This window comes from Lycorma delicatula, chromosome 5 (assembly GCF_047948215.1).
Source record: "Lycorma delicatula isolate Av1 chromosome 5, ASM4794821v1, whole genome shotgun sequence".
NCBI classification, from domain to species: Eukaryota; Metazoa; Arthropoda; class Insecta; order Hemiptera; family Fulgoridae; genus Lycorma; species Lycorma delicatula.
In genome coordinates this window covers 5,595,484-5,613,169 of record NC_134459.1, presented here as the reverse complement: position 1 = coordinate 5,613,169, position 17,686 = coordinate 5,595,484, and the positions used below count along the sequence as shown (strand labels likewise).

At 27.1% G+C, this 17,686-nt stretch overlaps 1 protein-coding gene across 4 annotated transcripts in view; it reads right to left on the bottom strand.

Moving 5' to 3' along the window:
* Nucleotides 1-17,686, bottom strand: part of Ppn (proteoglycan-like sulfated glycoprotein papilin) — a 531,917-nt gene that overhangs the window by 162,463 nt on the left and 351,768 nt on the right. For all 4 annotated transcript variants that reach the window (XM_075365575.1, XM_075365573.1, XM_075365571.1 and 1 more), the window contains exons 3-5: nt 6,833-7,002; nt 5,834-5,885; nt 3,162-3,244 (exon numbers count right to left, since the gene is read on the bottom strand). In XM_075365575.1, the coding sequence (XP_075221690.1) occupies nt 3,162-3,244; nt 5,834-5,885; nt 6,833-7,002 (305 nt within the window). The remainder of the gene's footprint in view (nt 1-3,161; nt 3,245-5,833; nt 5,886-6,832; nt 7,003-17,686) is intronic.

Below are 17,686 nucleotides of genomic sequence, written 5' to 3'. Positions count from 1 at the left end.
CCTTTACAGCTAACTTAAGAACGTCTGACATGTTAAAAGTTTTTTTCTTTTAGCTACATGCCCTTTCATTTGACTCCAAATCATTTCAATGGCATTTAAGTCAGGGTAATAAGGTAGCAACCATTGAACTGTGTGACCATAATTTTCAAAAATGTCATCTTTTAGAAATTTCTTTTGATTTTCTCCGTGAAATTTTATAATATCATATAATTCAGTTTTCATCATAGCAGGAGAACAGTTAATTTGTTCTTTGGTTAACCAATTCATCATATTAATTTTTAAAGAGTTAGAATTTGGCTGATTTTGTAGCAGAATGTTGTGATATGATGCATTACCAAGTATAATGACCGACCGAGGTGGCAAGTTGGGAATATACTTCTTCTGTAAACATTTCGTATACTTTTTGAAATCCATAGATTTGTGATAATCTCCTTTCTTAATTGACTCAGACATAAGTAAAAAGCATTGTTAATGAATGAATCTTTTATTACAGCCAACATGGTCTTCCTTCTTCGCAAAACAGGGAAATTTGTCACAGAAATTTCATTCTTTGCATTTTAATGTCTTCCCTTCTGTCAGTATTTTCTGGTTGTCTTCTGTTTTTTCCATCTAAATTCCATTTTAAGTAATATTCTCCTTAAAGTTCTTTCACTCCCTTTGAAATTAATTTCACTTTCGCAGGATTTTTGCATAATTCTCTTCACACTAGGAATGCATGTTTCTGTTGCATAAAATTTATTTATTAAATGTCTCAAAGCATCCATGTCAAATGAATCTAAATTGCTGCAGTACTGGAGCAATTTACACTTTTTCTCAGTGAAACGAACACAGGTGGCTTCTCAGTTCCATTTGATTTCTCTTCTGTTATAATTCTTTAGACCGTTCATTTTAATACTTTTGTCACTTGGACAACCATATTCAGCACTCCAGTTTCCCTTACTATTCTGGTTCTGGCATTCTCTTGTAAAAAGAAATTGTAAATACTGAATATAATTTCCCTCAACTGACTATGAACTACTTTTCCTCCTAACTTGGGCATTTTAAAAGAAAATAACTGTATCGAAATATTAAAAATTTAAATGACTGAATTTATGACAAAGCCTTAAATGAAAACAACAGAACAAATTGTAAAAATAATTCATTAACTTTACTTCATTAAGTAAAATATACATTGCAATAAATGTTTCTATAATAACCTCTTCTAGATAATTTTACATAATTACAAGCGATGTTTGAGATATGATTCTTCACAGCACAATGATTAGAGTAGATTAAAAATAAATAAATGAAATTCTTAAAATTGCATATTGTGCTTACAACAATTCATAAATAGCACATTGTCGTGCATGATTCATAAATGATTCTATTATTATTAGTTGCTATACAACAGGAAATAGGCCTAAATCATAACATTGATATGTAATTTTGAATAAACTCAACAATTACATATGCTACAGTAAGTTTATGAAACCTATTTTATATATATTACCATACCACAAAAAACATATAGCAAATGACAATGTTTTTAATTTGCTTTTAACAGAGGCCAATGCATGCAAAATGTTACTACATAGGCTTTCAGTCCCTGCACGACATATGTGTCATACATCTAAATGTGTTGAATAAATGTTTTGTTTTCTTTTCAAACTGACTAATGCTGTTTTTAAGAACTTAAATTTACTTATAAAGTAACTTATAAAAATGTGAGAAACAATCATGAAACAAAGAAATAACATCCATCATCAATTGTAGTTTAATATGTTATTTAAAACAAAAATGTAATACAATTTTATGCATATAAATAATCGCATTATTTTGTGAAACATATTCAGGAAATGTGCTTATGGATGTTGTAAACACTTAACAGATAATAATGAGGATGTAAGAATACAACTTGGTAAATAACCATATTTGATAATATAATGTAAATTCTAATTTTTTGAAATTTTATATTTCAACTTCAATTACAATTTGCAAAGGAACTGAGTACTATTTTCCTTCATCTGTCAATAAATTTGAAGTAAAAAATTACAAAATTAATATGTAAGAATCTCTAATCTTTAGCATAAAAGAGCACAAAATATATTACATTCTTACAAAAAATAAAAATATTTCACTTAAACCTTATTAGGGACATAAATAAAGAATAAAACCATAAGCATGAAAAAATATGGTTTAGTGAATCTTTTCATAACTAAATAATTTCAGAGAATTGAATTAATTTACAAAGTACTTTTATTCTTTTTACAAATAAACACATTCACAAACATATCAAAAATAATTTAATTCTCTTAAATATCACAAAAAGAAACATTTTAATCTTAGCAAAACTCTTGCGTTGTCAATTAGTCTCATAATTTAAGATGGAAGAAAAACAAAAGAGAACATTGTAGAATATTAGATGAAGAAGAAATTTAACCTACTAAAATCAGAGTTTTAATAAACTAAAAACTTCAAACAGTTTCTTTGTGTTTTCTTAAAATGCTTACATTATTAATCACAGAAAAAATAGATTTAGATAAAAATATTCAGATGGGAAAAATAATAACCAAAGCAGATTCAGTATAAAATTGAGTACAAAAAAAATTATAGATGAATTAAACATAAAATTTAAGAATCTAAATTTACACTCAATAAATATTTGCTATGACATAGATTGTTGCTAGTGAGTTTGGAAATTAAAAACTTAGTTCATATAATGGTATTAATTAAGATTGATTTATTTTACTCCTAATCTCTTTTTTGCTAATAAGATAATCAACTGTAACTTTTCTTGAAAGAACTGAAGGGAAGTACCCTTTTTGATTACTTTTTAATCAAACTAGACTTCATTAACTAGTTTCTTCTTAATATTTTATTATTTTTAATATTTTTCAAGGAATTGGTATAAAAGTAAACATCCTTATATTTTAAACAGTGACTGTAATTCGTGTTAATTTAAAAAATACAGATACAAGCAGTATATTTTAAAAATAATTTTTTCTTTCTACGTATAACAGCACACAATAATTCTTCATTTTTAATAATTTATTCATGTTTTATTTAATGTTTAATATTATGAAATTAACAAATAAATTAATAATAATTAAAAAAGTAAATCTAAAAACAAATTAATATTTTAATTGTGTTACTTCAATACATTTGCACATAGTTTTACTTACTCATAATAAACACCATCAAATGGTTCTGTATTGAAAAGAGCACACTGTTCTGCCCTAAAATCTTTTGATCCTTCAGGACAATCCTAAAATCAATAAATACATTTTTAAAAACTAGAAGTAATAAAAAGGAACATATTTTGTATTAACACAAACAGCCAAAGACTTACAGATCATTATTATTATAATTATAATCATTGTATAATTTATAATTCATAAACGTTTATGTTTTTAATTAAAACAGAAAAAGTAAAGCACTTCGATATTTTCAATTTACTGTTTTATTATTTACTTAAATATGCATCGAGTTAGAATTGTCCATATTATAGAATAAAAAAAATAAATTGTTTGTAATTAAAAAGTGTGAAATTGGGTATTTATTGGAAAAGATAAGCTATAATGGTTTACTATACAGAAAAAATTAACTGGATTAGATTTAGATAGGGATAAAACTGTTTTTTCTTGTTTTTTTTTTAATGTTTAGTGTGCCTGCTTAATAACTTTTAATCTACTAAAATTTAATTTTTTGTAGTTATATTGTACATCACAGTTGTTAAATAATTGTCTGCAAATAGGTGATAGGGTGTGATAGGGTGTACTCAAAATCAAATGTAACATTTGTCAGTTTAATTTCTTTTTGAACATATTTTGTAGAACTGCATTAATTAAGCTCATATTTGTATTATAAAGAACAGAATAATGTTTCCTACAGAGCAACCTTTTTGCTGTCAAAGAAAAATTTCTAATAAAGGTGATAAAGAGCTTCCTAAATAAAAATGATTTTACAATTCTTATAATGAAAATGACACAATGCATTGCTGACATCATCAGATATTTAAAAAAAAAAGAAAAATTCATACCATCTTTGTATCGCAAAAAATCGTGTTATTTAAGAAAGGTGCTAAGAATGTTTAATTTTATATTTTTTATACAAAAAAAAAATAAATAAATAAATTTTGTAGTTTTTCTGTCAACTTTGTAATTTTTAACACTGAATGAAAAAGATCACATGAGATTTTTATGATTCCCTTTTAATTTTTTTATTCAGAGAAATTTTATAACTACACAACATTGAAATGGTACACTGGAAAAGGATAGAGCTGCAGCTCTTGAAAACTCAACTATTTAATGATAGAAAAAGAAAAGGTAAATCTCCATTTAATACCACACCCTATAAAAGTATATTCATATGAACTATATGTTTTTTCTCACATTAAAATACACTGATTCTTCCTTTCCTTCCACAACTAGCATGAAAATGTTTTAATGTTGTGCACTAAACATCTATAAATTTATGTTTTAATTATAAATACTAGAAAATAGAACAGCACTTTACAGAATAATTAATTTCTTCTTGGTTATGATGTTAGCAATTTTTTCATTTATATTTCTGTACCGAAATGTTTATTTCTTTATAACATAATTTTTATTTATTATGTTTTTCTGTGAGAATTTACTATTTTAATAGTTAGCATCATGAATATCTAAATATGTCAATGAACTTTTTTGTTATGAATAACAAATAAATTTTAAAACTTCTGGATGAGAATATAGTTTGAATATTCTAAGCTATGGTATATTTTATGGTCTGAAAAAACATCAAGTCTGATTGTAATTCTGGAACTATATCAAGAAAAATGCAAATGATGGATAGAGTTCCAAAACTGCAGCTTCACTCACTTCTTTTCTTAATATAATTATGTAAATTGTGCTGTTTTATGTTGCAACAGGCATTAATCTTTTAAATTTAAACATCACAACTTTTTACACTGTTCACGCAATGTAAACTGAAAAAGTTTTTTTATCAAGAAAGACTAGAGAAGTTTATTGATCTTTGTCGAACTTGGATAAAAAAAATTTACAAACTGCAAGAAACTGTAAAAAAATTAGTGTGGTTGAAGAATGACATCCTGAGCAAAATATAATTGAAGCTCTGCTGTTATACTGCATTCAACCCATCATTCACAGCTACCAACAGAATCTCTCTAATTTTTGTCAATGTAAAAAAATACATATAATATTTTCATTGGATTAATTCCAATTCACAAATAAGCAAATCTATCCTAAATATTACTGCATAGAAACCTTTTCTCTATTTATTCACTGAAATATAGTAATATTCTTTTTCTTATAATGATGATGATGAGTTGAGAAGATGAAGAAATGCACCAGCAATCAAACCTAAGTACACAATATTCTAACTACTAAACCACATGCCAGCTAATCAGCATATATTCTCATGCACGGTAGTAAAAGATTTACATTCGGTATACCAGTTATTTAAAAAATTATATGGGCATTAGGTACTTTTAATTTAAACATGGTTCAAACGTATGACATTTTATATACTATTCTTAAGAATAAACACATTAATTCTGAAATATATGTACATTTAATATATAATTTATGCTTTGGCTATTTTTTTGTCTGTCACGTGAATTCTTTCATAGTGCCTTAATACACCCTCAGGCATTTCTTCATAAAATAAATGAACTTTGTAAAAATTGTAAGTTTTTAAAACAGAAATAAAATAATTATATTTTTAATAATGACTAATAAAAAAAAAACCTAAAAATATGTTTCATACATTTTACATTAAAAACCTAATAATAAAACACCAAAAAATAACAAAATATAACCATAATGTTTAACTGGTAAATAGATTAATAATGTACCTGTATATTACAAGAAATATATCTTTTTGTAGGGCCTTCACAATATGCAGACCTAGAAAAAAAAAGATTATTTCTTTTTAAATAATACTGATTTAACAATAACTAATTTTTAAATACTTAACTAATTTATTTTACAATAAAAATTTTATAATAAAATTTCCTTATGCAGGAGTTCTCATGCGGCTCAATTTGCATTCACATTTACCTTCCTTCATTTTTTATTTTTTCTCATAGCTGTATTGAATCATCTGAATCATTCTCCTCTTTTTCCTCCAAATTGTGAACAATAACTGAGAATTACTGTTCATGATATCACAAACAGTCTCTTCCCAGCCGATTTCCACTACAATTTTATTCATTGTTGGTAAGTAAATTGAACACACGCAAAGCTTTGTGCTTGCATATAGGAATATGGAATAAAACTCTTTTAACATATGAAGAATGTCATTTCTGTCTGCGATTGGAACCTAGAGCCGTTGGAATGAAAGGCTGAGATGCTACTGCTTCACTACGATGGTCACATTTTCTTTTTGTACTTCTTTTTCAATTTTTTATAATTTCCAATATTCCTCTTTCTTTGCTCATTTGGTTATTTATGATAAAATGTCCTTCAAATAACAAATGACTTTATTTAATGTAACTTTATTTTAATAAAATTTTCTTTGTGATGATTAATTCATAGGAAGTTAAAATTTGTGAATGAGAAACTTTCCGTGGGAAAAATGATAAACTGTGTTTCATACAGTAGAAAAAATTAAAATGTAATCTAGATATATTTTGTTACAAAAATAATCTTTTTAAAACAATTCAATATAATAATATTTACTACATTTTACAATAAATATATACTCGTATTCAATGAAGGTGGAAGATATTTAAAAGAAGCCAGTTGTGAGCTGATTGCATAGTTTTTTACGGTCTGTTTAAACTTAATCATAAAGTACTAACATTTATACTTTTAAGCGGTGTTTTAACAAATATATTTAAAAAAATCCTTACGTGCATGTACGTGTTTGATATGCTACACCCCCCCCACAAGTTCTAGAACAAGATCCTTCTTCGCTCCAAGGACCCCACGGTCCTCTATCAGGACCAGAATCACCATCTGTAACATAGCTACCAGGTTCTTGAAATCGTTTATCCCTCTGTCTACCGTGCTTGTGTCGATGCTGAAACAAAAAAATAAAAATTACAATTAGATCAATTACAGAAGAAAAGCTTATTATCATTGTTATTAAAACATAACAAATAAATAAAAAAGATAAGTAAAGGAATATATTGCATAATATATTCCATAATAATTATAGATATGACATAAGAAGTATGAAATAATAAAATTAAATTTAAACATTTTACATATATATATATAAATATATATATATACATATCAAAGACAAAAGTATAAAAAGTATTTACCACCAAGACTACAGAATTCGATAATGCTTCTTACCTTATGCTTATTATTTTTTTCTAATAGTGCTTTTGAGGTTTTCGCTCATCAGTTAAAGTTTTTCTTCCAATCACACATTAAATTCAAATCATTAAAATTATATAATGACTTTCTTATCCAAACCGCCTTAGATAGCAGCACATTAATACAATTTAAATAAATTCAAATAACTTCATTACAGTATATGGACATAATAAAAAAAATTAATTTTTTAATATTTATGACTACATATTTTTATATGTTGTAATTTTATTGGTTTGAATTTAATGCGTGATTTGGAAGAAAACATTTAACTGATGATGAGGGAAAACCTCGAAAGCGCTATTAGAAAAAAATAATAAGCATAAGGTAAGAAAATTATTTAATTCTGTAGTCTTGGTGGTAAATGGTTTTTATACTTTTGTCTTTGAAATACTAGTACAGAGTGGAATATGGACAAATACAATAACAAGAGAATTTGTTTTACTAAGTATATATATACACACACATTGAAAATGCAAACGGTTATAATAATGATTTTATTGAAAAATTATTTAGAAAATATATAAACAACTATATGCCTGAAAAACCACACTTAAAATCACACATAATAATAATTATTATTTTATATTAATAATAGTAAATGATGATAACTATAAAAATGAACATAATTTACCTATAAATATCTATATATCTATATTTATATTTAAATATCAAAACAATAATATATAACAATCACCAGAAACAATCACCAATATATTTCACAAAAATAAGTGTAATATTTCATATAAAACAGGAAAACCTATAAAATATATCTTTCAAAATAAGAGAATTACTAATAAACTTGAACTTTATGACACATAAAATTAAATGCAGTGAGTGTGGCCATATATATTCTTTTTTGTTTTTTGAATATTCGAATAATTCATTAACCTATTGATCATTGTGTCAATAAAATATAATATTAGATGAAATATTAACTACCAAAACACAATAATTAGACAAGTTAAACTTACCATATTAATTTCCAATAACTAGTTTTTGCAGTATCTGTACTTCAGTTGTTATTAAATTGTATATCTATTACGTTAAAACATATTCTTTTAATTATTTATATTTTATTTGATATTATGTTTTATATTTTGAAATTTTGAATAATATTATGAGCATACACGTAAATTTTGCTGTCCAGTACTGGAAAATATTCATATACATACTCTCGTATATATACCTAAAAAACAACTTGTCCTGGCTGACTGATTCATCAATGCCTAGCAAATGCTACTGAAGCTAAACTGATTAAAATGTTACACATGTACTTCTTAAGGTGCAAGTGCACACTAAGAAATGATTTTTTGAAATTCCAAGTTTAAAGGGTTAAAATGAAATAACAACAAAATATACAATTTTTTTAATTTCTTAGTAAGAAATGAAGATACAAACTTGATTTTTGTTGCGTGTGCAATTTTCATGTAAATATCTAAAAACCAATTTCTATATTTTTTTGAAATTCTACCTTGAAAGGGCTGAAGAAATGTAAATAAATTTTGAACAATGATTGTAAATTTTTCCCATTTCTGATTATACTAAACGATTATAGGAACTTGCAAATACTCTTCAGATAGATATGTAAAAAACTATTTTCGAGTTTTTTGAATTTTGATTTTTTAAGGGTTGTGACAATTTATGGTGTCACTCAACCTACACAGTTACTGTTACTGTACGTGCGATGTGACTGGCTGCACTTGCCTCCAGTTACTTGACTAAAAAACATAAATTAAAGTAATTAAACAATTTTTTAAAAATGATTGATGTATGGTCACTTCCTAGTAGTGTTTATCGGGTAACACTAAGAACTGGGCACAATACATCTTTAACCGATTGAAGTACAGGTAACCAGTTATAACTAATATTTTCAAGATGGGGGCCAACTGTTTTGAAACCCAAATTCTTAGATCACTCAAAGTTTTGGGTCCTGTACTGACCAAACTGTTTCTCCAAAAAAATTACAATAAACTGATATTTTTTATACACATACAACAGGCTTTAATTTCTATTTACCATTATTATTTTCACAAGTATGAGTTTCAGTGGGGTTCAAGGGGCAGAGCCCTCTGGCTAGACAGGGAGTACAAGCAAAGCGAGCCATGATTGGCTAAATAACCCCTGACCGCAATGGGAAATGCAAGTTACCAGTTATATATATATTTCAATAATTGTAAATGACAAGCACTAAAAGCAGATATTTATTTATTAACTGCTGACAATGAAGTATTGTTATAAGTTAAAATATATGTAGAAGTAGAGAGACAGACACTTAATTGTAAAACTACAATTAAAAAGAGATAATAAACAAAAACTAATTGTAATTAAATCTGATTCAAATAATATTGGTAAAAAAGTGGTAAAAAATTGTGATAAAATATGTATTTGAATGAATTAGTAGAAGGTATACAAAAATTATAATAGGAATATATGCTGTCATATAAACATAATGAACAAAAATCGATCTATATGTGTGACAAAATATCTAAATATTAAATATAAATCAAAAGAGGTCACAAAATTAGAAAAAAAAATTATAACCAAAAATCTTGAAACAATTGTGTACAATAAAAAATATTAATGATAATACATACAGTAAATCAATTTGAAAATGATTGTTATTTAAAGAAAAAGTATAATAAATTTATTGAATAAGTTGTTTTTAAACCACTTTAATCGATACATCTGCCAGTAAGCCATTTTTTTTTTTTTTTTGTCTTCAGTCATTTGACTGGTTTGATGCAGCTCTCCAAGATTCCCTATCTAGTGCTAGTCGTTTCATTTCAGTATACCCTCTACATCCTACATCCCTAACAATTTGTTTTACATATTCCAAACGTGGCCTGCCTGCACAATTTTTCCCTTCTACCTGTCCTTCCAAAATTAAAGCGACTATTCCAGGATGCCTTAGTATGTGGCCTATAAGTCTGTCTCTTCTTTTAAGTATATTTTTCCAAATGCTTCTTTCTTCATCTATTTGCCGCAATACCTCCTCATTTGTCACTTTATCCACCCATCTGATTTTGAACATTCTCCTATAGCACCACATTTCAAAAGCTTCTAACCTTTTCTTCTCAGATACTCCGATTGTCCAAGTTTCACTTCCATATAAAGCGACACTCCAAACATACACTTTCAAAAATCTTTTCCTGACATTTAAATTAATTTTTGATGTAAACAACTTATATTTCTTACTGAAGGCTCGTTTAGCTTGTGCTATTCGGCATTTTATATCGCTCCTGCTTCGTCCATCTTTAGTAATTCTACTTCCCAAATAACAAATTCTTCTACCTCCATAATCTTTTCTCCTCCTATTTTCACATTCAGTGGTCCATCTTTGTTATTTCTACTACATTTCATTACTTTTGTTTTGTTCTTGTTTATTTTCATGCGATAGTTCTTGCGTAGGACTTCATCTATGCCGTTCATTGTTTCTTCTAAATCCTTTTTATTCTCGGCTAGAATTACTATATCATCAGCAAATCGTAGCATCTTTATCTTTTCACCTTGTACTGTTACTCCGAATCTAAATTGTTCTTTAACATCATTAACTGCTAGTTCCATGTAAAGATTAAAAAGTAACGGAGATAGGGAACATCCTTGTCGGACTCCCTTTCTTATTATGGCTTCTTTCTTATGTTCTTCAATTGCTACTGTTGCTGTTTGGTTCCTGTACATGTTAGCAATTGTTCTTCTATCTCTGTATTTGAACCCTAATTTTTTTAAAATGCTGAACATTTTATTCCAGTCTACGTTATCGAATGCCTTTTCTAGGTCTATAAACGCCAAGTATGTTGGTTTGTTTTTCTTTAATCTTCCTTCTACTATTAATCTGAGGCCTAAAATTGCTTCCCTTGTCCCTATACTTTTCCTGAAACCAAATTGGTCTTCTCCTAACACTTCCTCCACTCTCCTCTCAATTCTTCTGTATAGAATTCTAGTTAAGATTTTTGATGCATGACTAGTTAAACTAATTGTTCTGTATTCTTCACATTTATCTGCCCCTGATTTCTTTGGTATCATTACTATAACACTTTTTTTGAAGTCTGACGGAAATTCCCCTTTTTCATAAATATTACACACCAGTTTGTATAATCTATCAATCGCCTCCTCCCCTGCACTGCGCAGTAATTCTACAGGTATTCCGTCTATTCCAGGAGCCTTTCTGCCATTTAAATCTTTTAATGCTCTCTTAAATTCAGATCTCAGTATTGTTTCTCCCATTTCATCCTCCTCAACTTCCTCTTCTTCCTCTATAAAACCATTTTCTAATTCATTTCCTCCGTATAACTCTTCAATATATTCCACCCATCTATCGACTTTACCTTTCGTATTATATATAGGTGTACCATCTTTGTTTAACACATTATTAGATTTTAATTTATGTACCCCAAAATTTTCAGTAAGCCATAGAAAAATAAAAAAAGTTTTTAGTGAAAAAATAAAAAAATGGACGTACTGATGAATTATCTAACATAGGAAGGTTTGGTAAAACATGAATTTTATTCCTTTTGTTATTGTGGTAGTGTTACATTTTTAATTTCATGAATACTTTTAATATGTTATTTAACATTTTGTACTTAGTAAATTATTTCTACATTATTTCTTAATTTATTTCTTCAGTTGATATATTTTAATTTTAGATTTTATGTTTACAATTATATACTTAAAATTAGTCTGAGCCTTAAAAGTTTATTGTAAGTTATCTTAGGTGAATAAATATGTAATTTTTTTACCATTTTATCATCTCTAAGACCGTAAATGGGAGAAACTGTGGAAATTTTAAGTATTAACACTATTTTGATCAGAGATGAACAGCTGAACGATCAGAAAAATTTTAAATCTGTAAATAGGACATTTATAAGTAGATGAAATTAAATCACATCACACAATCAATCGATTTAAATTTAAATTGTGTACTAAACTAAGTTATGAGTTATCATGTTTTTTAGAATCTTTCTCTCACAGTTCCATCTATTCTGTTGAGCATGTAATGATACCCAACAAGAATATAAAATTAGGTTTAAAAAAGATTAATCCTAGACTATAAATCTATATAAAAAAAAAAATTAAAAAGACTGACATGTATAACAATGTATACATTTATAAATAACCCCAACATAATTTATTTTTATTTTTTAAAACTGTGTGGTCCTTGTATTAAATACTATTTTTGGAAAACTTTATGAAAAATATGAGAAGTGGATTTCCGTTTTCAAGAAACATTACAACAAATTTCCCTTTCCTAATAATCAAGATGAATAATTATTATATAATTAGAATAACAATACAAAATGAATCATAATGAGTAGTATATAAAATATAAATTAGCAGAGCGAGTAAAATAAAAACATTAGAGTTTAACACTTTGACCTTATGACGTCACAGACAGCTGCACATCCACAGGATGTTGTTGAATGGAATGGTTAGGTTTATAAAAAAAACCCTTCAAACAAACCGATAGGCAACTTCCTTAACAAATCAGTTGTGCTATTCGTATCATTGCTATATTTCCGGCACTTCTACAGTAAATTAAAATTTTTTTTTTAAAAAGAAAATTTTAAAACGAAATTTATTTATAATACATTTTATGAAAAAAAATTTTATTTATAGACTTTTTAAAAAGAAAAATAGGTTTTAAGTTTAAAATAGTTTTCAAAAAAAGCTTGATAAATTTGATTAATTTTTTTTCAATTAATCTAAATTGTTCAATTTAAATATAAATTAGGAAAATGTTTCTTGTTAAACCATTACGACTTTTAATGAAGAATAACAATGTGATTTTTAATTATATGGAATTACTAACGAAAAATAATGTCCTCGTCTATGTAAGAAACTGTGAAACAACTTTGTAATACAATTTCGTAGAAGTATTATCGTGAATAGGGACGCGTGATATCGTGAATAGAATCGAGTGATTCGATTCAAAAAAATTAAATACAAAAACATTCAATCGATTTTAAAAATTTCATTTACATTTACAGAAAATGGTTTAGTCACAGACTCAAAATATTACTGACTTAATATTAGATTAAGATAAATTATAAATTAAGATTAATCTCAGTGGCGAAATGGTAGCGTCATCATCTTTCAAACAGAAAATTATGCTTTCGAATCCCGGTTATGCTTGGCATTTTTCACGTACTAAAAATATTGTGAAAACATATACCACCACATAAGCATATGGTAAATTTACCATCCTATGAATAAAATTATGGGGTTTTATAGGAAAATTTAAGCCTTAAGTTTTTAAGGTAAATAAATACATAAGTAAAAGGTTTATTAAAATCAGTCATGTTTTCTTGATTTTTATGTAAATATCGGTAAAAACCACATAAAGATAGAAATCTTTATTTATACAGGTGTCTCACGTGAAAATTTTCAGGAAATGTTCTACAAGTGAAAATAAAGAAAAACATTCATATAAACCGATTTATATCGCTTTGAGTGAAAATATTTTTATCTATTTCTGCTGTACGGGTAAAATTAAGCCGTTCTGCAATTCTTGAGATTTAAATTAAGGGATAAATTAGATGGTTTTTGTTCTAATAAGCTGAATAAAACAGGTTATAGATCTGTATCTCTAGAAAGTTTTGGGGAAATTATTGTAAAATACAGAAATTGATTGTTTTTAGATATTTTCCAAAACCGAAACGGTTATTTAAAATTATAATACTGTATTTTTTGCCACGTTTCGGTCTGCTTTGATTATAATAAAAGCCAAAGTTTCTTAAACTCTTCTTCATGTTCAGTTACGTTACTTGAATAGATTTTCTCGGAAAAAAATTCCCTTCCAATTTTTCTTTATTTACTGACATTGTAATCTATTAGAAGTCAAGCCTAAAAAATTGAGTTTGCGACAGAGAATACAGTTCTAGGACCTGTTTTAATCAAATAATCGGGTCAAAAACTATATGAAATTATCAAGTTTATCACTTAATTTAGGTTCCAAAAATCTCAGCACGGCTTCATTTAACCTTGGAGAAAAAAATCACGGCGAAATTTTTCGCTAGCTACAACTCCAAACACAGAGTTTCCGAATTTGGTTTTACAGAAATCTTTTCTTTATTTTCCCTTGCAAAGTATGTACTGAAATTTTTCCCCTTTCTTCGTGAGACACTGCATAAATAAATTCCCTTTCTTAAATTATTTTTCCCCCTTATTTTCTTCTTTGTACGAAGTAAAGGAAGTATTGTGATCGCGAAAAATTTCAGATTTCAACGGAAATATCAATTTTTACCATCTCTGAAATTCATTTTGACTAGTTTCGGCGTGACGTCTGTACGTACGTACGTATGTATGTATCTCGCATAACTCAAAAACGATTAGCTGTAGGATGTTGAAATTTTTGATTTGGGACTGTTGTAACATCTAGTTGTGCACCTCCTCTTTTGATTGCGATCGAATGAACCAAAAGTATATAAGAAAGCTCAAAATCCAAAAAAAAATTGGGTTTGGACTTTTTATATACAGTAATAAGCTCTCATTGAGAGCTTTTGACCGATATATATAAGCGATACTTATTTTCATTGGTTTCAGAGTTATAGCCAAATATAATTTTAATTAATGAAATATTTGGATCTTACAAGGGAAGGCACATCGGTTTGAATCAGATTTCATCTCCTTTTTTTTAATTTAAATATATTTATTGATCTATTAATAACTATTAGCCCGCGATTGTAAAACAATTTTTACAATAAATAATAACAAATAAAAAATTATGAAAAAACAGAAGTTATTAGAGAAATAAAATTTTATGGACTTTTAAATGTATATGTAATTTAATAAGCATTATTACTTATGTGTATATGTAATAGATTTCGTGAAACACCTGATTATTTAATTTTAATTGAAAATTATAATTTAGAACCGTATTTTTTGGGATTTTCTAGTTTAATCTCTGTTTAATTTTATTTAATTATTCTGGAATATCTGTTTAATTTTATCTACATTAAGTTAAAAGTTAGAATTCTGTTTAACTTCTGGAAGTTAAACTACACAGTGACTGAAATATAGACCCTCACGAGAACAATTTATATACTGAGGCATAAATGCCCGATCTTTAATAAACTGCAAAAAATTCTTATCTTCTAGTTCATTACTACTCTGGTATTGTCGGACAATATTCTCCCTAATTCGGAGTTGATCATCATTTCGTTTATTTGTTTTTTGTTCCCAATCTTTTAATCGCTCTTTGGTTTGATATAATTCTTCTGATTTTAATTTGTGTACACGTTCTCTAATTTTAAAATTTTCTCTCTCTTTATATTCATCATCCTCTCTTAGCCTTTTATTCTTTCCTTGGTCTTAACGTTTTCTTCCTTTTTATATTTATTATCTTCCCTTAATTCTTTTATTCTTCCCTTTTTCTTGTTCTTCATATCCATCTTCTCGTCGTTCTTTTGAGATATATTTCTTCATATGATTGTTTCTTTTTCATTTTTGATGATTCACCAAATAATCCAGTAATAAAAACTGAATATTTAAATATTATAAGTCGAAATGAACATTTGTAACCAGTATACAGGAGTTCACTAAATGTAATAGTTTAATTATTATTAACTTTTATTTGTACGACACACCAGAAATCTGAAACATTTCTTAATCAGCAACTCGCGAAGATACGAATAATATTGATCTAGTAATACGAGTAATAAAGGGACTTTTACTCTATCCTAATATTTCATTAATTAATATTTGATGTTAATAAGAACTAATATTTCAGCAACTGTGTAACTGTCCACTTTATTAAAGAATTGGAGGATCGTATTTCACTTTCAAATGAAATAAGTTGCAGAAAAAAATGTGTATGTATAATTTAATAGGCGTACAAGGAAGTCGATGTGGCGTTCACATCAAATGTTTACCTTAAAAGGAAAATACGGTTTTCACAAAAAAACTAATCAAATTTCACGTTAATGCATCACTTTGTAAGCTGCCGTAGTTCAATCAGGTCGAGTTCATGTTATATACTGTATTTACTTTACTTAATTAATTGACGACAATTTCGTATAAATTTAATCTACATATGAAAAATTGTCGCCGGTTAAGATTATTTAATAAAAACATATGTTTAGAGTGCTATTTTCTCCCTTTGCTAGCACTGTCACTCTAACATTCGCAGTTGACTCGATTCGGAGTACCTCCATTCTTAAAACTACTTTTAACACAATCCTAAGTGTCAAAAGTAGTTTTGAGAACGGTGATACTTCGAGACGTGTTACTACGAATGTTATAGTGACAAGGGTAGAAATGGCAGAAAATAACAGTCAAATCAATTATGATAATCCTGGCGAAAATATGAAATATCGTGAAAGTTATAAATACATAGGCTAAAATACATGTAGCATAGCATACAACATTTAATTACGATTTAAAAGTAAACGGAGCGTTCAAATCTAATATTAATGGTAAAATTCTTAATGATTAATGCTCCGCTTTCCAGGAAATATTCTGACGTATCGGTGCAGAAGTACGAGTATCTATGTAACTAAGTAACAAATCATCGACTTTTTATCAGTTACCCGAATTTCGGTTAATTGATTTTCTGTTTAATAATGAAAAAAAATTACTCTTGTTGTTTTAATAATACATTTTTTATAGATAAATAAATGTCCTTAATCTTTCTAATAAATAGCGAAAGAAAATAAAAACTAACTTTTACATTTAAATCAATTATCTTTATTATTGAAACAAGAACAAAATAGGTAGCTGATATAACTGTCACGTTTATTGTATTAACGAAAACATAAAATGTTCAAGGTCTTTTATATTAATCGTGTTATATCTTCGGAGCTTAAACGCTCGCTTCATGATGCTACTGAAAACGTGACAGTATCTTCTTCATTCTCCAGTGAGTTTTGTTAACCCATGGTATTTCATTTCATTACTAAAATTATTTTAAAAAAACTTTTGACTGCTTAATTAAATTTTATGCTCGTGTGGAAAGCTAATGTCTTATTGACTACTTCATAAGCAATCTTTTATCATAATTCTAATTCAATTTGGGCATTTTTTTTATTAATAATTTTCGTTGTATTTTTTCCAAATCTATTTCGGTTATGGAATAGTTATTGTAACAAATTTTAAAAAACTGGTATCCCTGCAAGTATTATTTATTTAATTCTCGGTAACAAAGTAACACAGTACAGAGACATTGTGCCAAGAGAGCCATGCAGAAATGCCAAGGCATCTGTATGCAGTCAGATGAACGTAAACAAAAAAATAAAAATAAATAAATAAATAAAAAATAATAATATAAGAAAAATAAATAGAAAAATACAAAAACTTAAAAACAAAAATAGTGATATCCAATACAGTAATTTATCAATGTGAAATAGCCTTAATTCAAGTTCATTCATCTTATACTCTTTTTTAAT